This window comes from Anneissia japonica, unplaced genomic scaffold (assembly GCF_011630105.1).
Source record: "Anneissia japonica isolate Jap-2015-1 unplaced genomic scaffold, ASM1163010v1 scaffold287989_len141851_cov153, whole genome shotgun sequence".
In the NCBI taxonomy this organism is placed as follows: domain Eukaryota; kingdom Metazoa; phylum Echinodermata; class Crinoidea; order Comatulida; family Comatulidae; genus Anneissia; species Anneissia japonica.
The window spans coordinates 112,772-119,851 of NW_022708804.1; the positions used below are offsets into that span (position 1 = coordinate 112,772).

General features: G+C 37.5%; 1 protein-coding gene across 1 annotated transcript in view; it reads right to left on the minus strand.

Moving 5' to 3' along the window:
• Positions 1-2,580: 2,580 nt before the first annotated feature.
• Positions 2,581-7,080, minus strand: part of LOC117106589 (transmembrane protein 41A-like) — an 8,369-nt gene continuing 3,869 nt past the window's right edge. The window contains exon 5 of the mRNA XM_033247973.1: positions 2,581-5,167. Coding sequence (XP_033103864.1) covers positions 4,989-5,167 — 179 coding nt within the window. The 3' untranslated portion in view covers positions 2,581-4,988. The remainder of the gene's footprint in view (positions 5,168-7,080) is intronic.

Below are 7,080 nucleotides of genomic sequence, written 5' to 3' on the forward strand. Positions count from 1 at the left end.
GGGCAGTCTGACTATAAAAAATATAAAAACAGGCCCACACCAAGCCAACACATGTCTGTCACAGTCTGAAAGTGCCATTTACAAACCATCCAGAGGTTCCTATCCTTACAAAATCTCATTTGGGAGGGGACCCCTCTCAAACCTATCTCCCAGCTCGGGCCTACGAGCTCAAGTTAACCTGTCCGCAGCTTAGCTCCCCCCCCCCAGATATTATATCCTAGACCTGGCTGTAGTGTTTGATATAATTCCCATTGTTCCACGAGTGTCCTCTTTATAATAGCTTGTCCCACAGGAAAGGTTTGACTGTACTTCAATGACCCAGATGTGTATATTAAAATTAATATAGACCTACCCTTATAATTCTAATTAAAGAATTAATAATATTGATAAAATTAATTCAGACCTACCCTTATTATGCTAATTAAAGGATTAAAAGTATTAATATTAATATTAATATAGGCCTGCCCTCATTACCCTCATATGCTAATTAAAGGATTAATAATTGATAACAATTTATTACTACCAGCTTATTAATTTCAAGGTGAAATTTCCTCAAGTAGTACTATAACTAGTATGGGGTGACTTACTTGAGACACACCCCCATTACCTAAAGTATAATAGGCAAACACCCCATATCACTGAGTAATCAGTAATCAGTAGTCAGTAGTTAGATTCACAGAAGAAAGTACAGGGCTGAGCTGACTCCACTCTAAAAGGGTTCTCTAACATCTGAAAGTTTAGCTGATTGTAACCAACGTACAGTTTGTGTGAATAAAAGTTTGCAGTGAACTAAAAGGAACTGTGTCATCTCATTAAAAGTCACAAACAACTAACCGATATTTAACATTAAAGAGTTTTTGGACATCCTTATAGGTGCCCGAAAACGGCACTTGCATACTTAAATTTATGAAAACTACCATTCCATTCAGCCTACCATGGTTGAGGCTGAGGTAAGACAATTGTAAGAATTTTAGATGCCAGAAAATGGCACTTTAATACATAAAATCTAGGACAACTATATTCACCGGAGCCCCATTATGGCTGAGGCGAGTAAATGTTAAGAATTGGGGACTTTTAGATGCCGGGATAGGCACTATAATTCTGAAAGCTTGTCGGTTATTTTTGAATATTTTTTTTCCCAACCTCTAAAGGGTAGAACACCCACTGCCAGATACGCCACTGCAGCAATATCTTCCTTGTCTCTCTTCAGGGGCTGATCCAGAGATGTCCGAAAAGGGGGTGGGGGGAGGCTGATTGAGACAATCCAGGGGCATGCCCCTACGAAAACTGCGTTTTCAGGCTAGACGCCCGAAAATAATCTCGGAGGCGGCGTTTTGGGCGATCAATCATTACTTTTTCTTTGTTTGTTTGTTTGTTTGTTTTGTTTTTTTTTCCCCTACGAAAATTGTTTTCTAGACACGCCCGAAAATAACCTCTGTGGCGTTTTTGGCGATCAATTATTACTTTTTCTTTCATTTTAATACACTCCAAAAGGAGGCCGGCCCCTCTAAATCCACTTCGCTCTTTATCGGGCACACCCGGTTAATGATGAAAACAAATCTGTTTTCCGTAAGCCATGTACTGTACTGCCGCTGTGTGTTTAGATCCTTTTCTATATTGCTGGATGCATGTAGTCGGGCCGTCATTGCTTCTTTTTCCAATGGGTTGGTTCCCAAAAGAGAACCATTGAAATGACTTCATTTTTACTTTTGTAGCAATGTCTAGCAATCTTTGTGCCCTCAAAGTCCTTGATATGCCTACAGGGTGAACATCTCCATACAAGTCTTTATTTGTAATATATTATGTTGTTTATAGTTAAGGCGTGTCTGGGTGGTCAAGTCTTTTCTCTTAAGAATCTGTTCGTTTATCTTTGTTATAGAAATTCCTGTTACATGATTTCCCCATGCAGTGGCGGATTCAAGGGGAACCCAGTCGGCCTGGCCCCCGAAAATCATATTCAAATCCTGAGAGTGCCATTTCCGGCTTTCTAGGGGCAATGTAATCTTAATTTTTCTTACCGCAGCCCTAACCATGGTGGGGCTAAGGTGTCTATTCTGTGAAGGTTCCTCTCTGGGCACCCTCTATTTCAAATGTCTGGATCCACCACTGCAAGGACCAGCCCATATGTGCGAAAGTCCAGGAAAATCCTGGATCCACGCCTGGTTATCCGAAGTGCAGGATGGGGAAGAACGTGTTTGGGTGTACAAAAGTACCGTAAATGCTAATAATCGCCACAGCACTTAGTAAAAAATATTGGCATGGCGCTTTCCATGCAGTACCTATTTCACGTATTCCTGTAATTCGGTAGGCCTATCGTAAGTCTTGCATCATCTTAAATGCTTGTCTTCGTTGTTTTACATTGATTACTGTATACATTGTATTAAAAAGCCTGTTTCTCAAAGTGGTTCATTATACACGGTAATATATACTCTCGATTTAAGCACTGCGGCGCTTATTCGAGAGGCCTTGTTGGCGTTAAGGCGCTATGCATGTCTAATATAATATTATTATGGGGAAAAATATGCTATCATACATCGTTAGACACTAACTGAAAACATGAATTTGTATCCTTCACAGGAGTTTTTGCACATAATTTTATTTTATATGCAATATAATTAAAGTAATCTTAAATTATCATAAACCAACACAACAGATCTTGTTCAAGTTTTCTTCGTGATTCAAATGCTATTAATGCCATACAGTATTCGATCAACCCAATAACATAAATTGAGAAATCCCATAATATCAGAGTACTGCATTATTGCAAATTATTATATTTTTCACAGAAAAATCAATCCCCAGCTAAGAGCCAAAACTAAAATGTTTTGTTCATACAAAGAATGCCATCAAATTTATACTGGAAAAATAACTAGGCCAAATATAAATTATGAAGAATTTACAATATACTGATATTTATACATCAGATAAAAATCTGTTTAAATGTTAAGTTTATAACCCAAAATATTTCAAAATATAGATTTAAATGAAAATGTGCCAGTGGGGACGGGGGATTAAGGCCCCCCCCTCTCTATCGGACAGAGCTTGTCGGGCAGTCTGACTATAAAAAATATAAAAACAGGCCCACACCAAGCCAACACATGTCTGTCACAGTCTAAAAGTGCCATTTACAAACCATCCAGAGGTTCCTATCCTTACAAAATCTCATTTGGGAGGGGACCCCTCTCAAACCTATCTCCCAGCTCGGGCCTACGAGCTCAAGTTAACCTGTCCGCAGCTTAGCTCCCCCCCCCCAGATATTATATCCTAGACCTGGCTGTAGTGTTTGATATAATTCCCATTGTTCCACGAGTGTCCTCTTTATAATAGCTTGTCCCACAGGAAAGGTTTGACTGTACTTCAATGACCCCCAAAGACAATGAGCTGGAAATGGTTAGTTTTAATTGCTAATTGGAAGTGGAGTGTCTTACCACATGTACCTGGCACAGGGATTGCCCACAGGGTCTGCAACTTTCTATCCACTCCCAAAAATGGCGGAGATTACTGCAAAAGTCGCAGTGCAATGGTGACAAACGGCAAAAAAGCATCATACTGCTACTGCTGCGTTATGTTATGTGACGAAAAGTAGAATTGAGAGGTTTTACTATAAAACAAAAAAAACAAAAAACAAAAAAAAACAAAAAAAAATCAGCCTGAACACAAGGCATAAACATTGACAAGAAAATGAATTTGGTGTGAAATTTCACACTTCCCTGCTTCCACCAACAAAGGATAATGATTTTAAAATCATGAACCTCCAATGAAGGCCTATTTTTAAATAGGTCTTAAAAGCTGGCATGTCCTATTAAACCTATTGCAAGCATTTTCTTGGACTTGATGAAAGCCCAAGAATACTAAATCATGTTGGTATTCAAATACAACAATGGTTAAACTTTCGTTCTTACAGTATTTTGTTGTGTTGTGAACAGAAGTTTAAAATTTGTTTTACGGATTCCGGTACTGGCATGGTGGAACATTATTAAAGAAGAGCTTAAGAATATATCCAGAGGTAAAATAGTGTAGAAGGCCATAAATTATTAATGACAAGTATTTTACAACGTCCTTTTCAACAATTCTAGTAGTACTAATTATAGTCCTAGCCTACTGTCTAAGTTGACTGAAAAAATTTAACCCTATCATATTTACCTTACCCCTCATAATTACAGCCATTTTAATTCTTAATTGCCAGTTTTAATTACTTAGTATAGTTTTGAAAAATAATTTTTTGCTATTTTAGAGCATGGGATCATTTTTACCGGGGCAATTTTTACCTCACATCAAGGTCAAATTAGGCCGCTATTTATTCTTTGGCTTCCCAGTACGGTATTGATTTCTGTGCCAAAGAACTGTTTTTTGGAACACCAAAAAGAACGGTTCTTTTTTGTGGGCCCTGTTTGCAAAGAACCGTCTCTTCAGTAGAAACGGATCCATATTTCCAGTGGGGTCCTTCTGGTGGTAATTAGGCAGCAGACTGGGAGACAATCCCCTACAATGCATTCTTTAACATACACATGTGCCATACTGCACACGGAACCATGACCAGCAGTCAATCTTGAAGCCTTTTGGTCTACCAAAATCTCTTCCGAAAGGCACTTTTTTTTATACAGTAGTTGCATTTCAGCCCTCAAGCTGAAACACAAGGAGAACGGCAGATGTACCGAAGGATCTCCACAGTTTAGCGCAAAGAAAGTGGCTTAATTATACTAATTGACTGAGCTGTGCAGGAAAGGCTCATATTATACAGTATCAGTAGCATTGTATTTCTTTTAATACAATGAGCATGCTACTATTAAATGGCAATTTAAAATTGGGCAGTACACACCATTTTGATAAAATAGTATTATTGCTTCCTTTTTTTCCATTTATATATCAGGTAAGACAAAAAAGATGCTGGTATAAAACAGTTTCGATGGCAGCCAATGCAAGGCATAAAGACATCACATATGGATGAAGTATACACTATTTATTCTATTCAAATATTACACAAAATATTATAGTTTCTTTTTCTCATTTTTTTTCATGTAAAATGATACTAATGCTGGTATAAGAGCAACAGTTGCGATGGCGGCAAACTTAATTAGAATAGATGAAGTGAAGACATCACTTATGGTCTTGATTTCTGAGATAATGCATCCAGTCTGGACACACATGAAATTATATGGCATCAAACCTAAAGACAAAGATAAAAAAAAATTACAGTTATCCCACATGACAATGTAATAGGAAATGATATTGTGTGGGATTAGTCCAGTAGAGGCATTCCCTCTTGATCATTAACAAAGATGTTATTTCATCATTAAAAAATTTTTAATAGCTGTCTATTGTTTTAAATTTATCTTTAAAAGAACTGCATAGTTTATAAATACCTACAGAATATACTGCTGTAATTAGTATTAACATATCTCAAATGCAATGACATTTTATCTTTAGGATTTTGTATCACAAGAGAAACAAAGAGAAGAAAATAAATGAGGAAGAGGGGAGCACAGTACACTAAACACAAGGTAATTTTTTTATTTAAATTCCATGTATCAGTTTTTACGGTCATAAGTTGGCACAAAGAACAATCTGGAGCCTTCACTATTTGCAAACAGAATTCAGTCTTTTTCCATTAAAGATGGACAACATGTCTAGTTTAATACCAAACCATGTATTGATCAACAATACTATACAAATATTGACTGCTCATGAGGGGAATGGTGAAACCTATTGCCCCTAGGTGCTGTGGAGATTGTAGCCTATCTTCCCGAGGGCCTTCCTAGAGCAGTCAATATTTGTTTCATATACCTCATTGTCATGAATTCCCACTTGACGTATTTCAAGAGGTAAAGGAATGTCTAGGAATCCCACTTTGACAGCTCAAAATGTTGTAACACAACTCTCAAATAAACTTTTATTCTGTATAAAGAATCCAGTCTCAAAACAACACAATAACATTCACATAAACACAACTGTCAACTTATATAACCCTAGCTGTACAACTCTAGAGCATTCAAGAGCATTCTATATTTCCTAAGTTTCTCATTGGTTACCTTAAATCATAATTAACCAATAGGCTTATTGCCTCTACAGTACCCAAGATTCCAGTCCACATATTACTCTTGGATTTTACATGGTGTCATGTGTTCCTATAATTACCAATGTGGTTTACACTGTTTCTTTTGTCAAATAAATGTCATTCTAGAACGTTCTATGTATTAAATATGTAACACTAAGGCAAGGAATGATAATTCACTTCACTTATACATACCGTAGATTCTACAAGGCCTAAAATGTACTTCCTAGAATAGCCTAGAGGCCTACTAACTGGGGTCTAGTAGGCCTAGGCGATCAAAAAGTGTCTAGCTCTTTTTGCTCATTTCTTTAATTTCAACAGCACCCATCTTCTTGCTATAATTGTCAAATATTGACAAAACATATTTGTCTTTTGAAGCAAGAAGTATAGGCCTAGACTAGTCCTCCTTCATCTAGGAGCTCAAACTCCATAATTATTGTTTATCGTCTACTCGCTGATCCGTGGTGCGGTCAAGGACCAACCTCTTTCGTCGTAGAGGTCACAGTCCCCCACCATATGACAGGTAGAAAAAGTACTATTAAAAGTTCCCTCATTTACATATTAACATATACAAGCTGCTCTTGCTCACTACTAATGTTTACACTCTCACTCATTTACAATTAGGCCTAGCAAGACTAGTGGTAATAATAAGGTAGGTGAGCTCATGAACACAGTGCCTATGGCCAAGCATTTCTAAACAAAAAATCTCAAACACAGCTCTCCATCTGCGACCCCACCCCCGCAAGAACCGCTCAGTGCTTTCCATGTCACATGCCCCCCCCCCACCCAACCCAGATTTTTCTTAAAATGTTGGTATAAAACCCAAAGTTGATGCAAAACAAATTACACATTTTCAAAACACTGTGTGATTATTGATATTGACCCAATTTTGAAGGCTCACACATCACAAATCAATATAACAGAACTTATACCTCTTTAGTCAGGCCAAACAATTTATAGGCACAATTGGCAACAGGAGTCATATCTAGTGTTTGGAAGGCTCATGTTTCTATCTGTCTCTTATACAC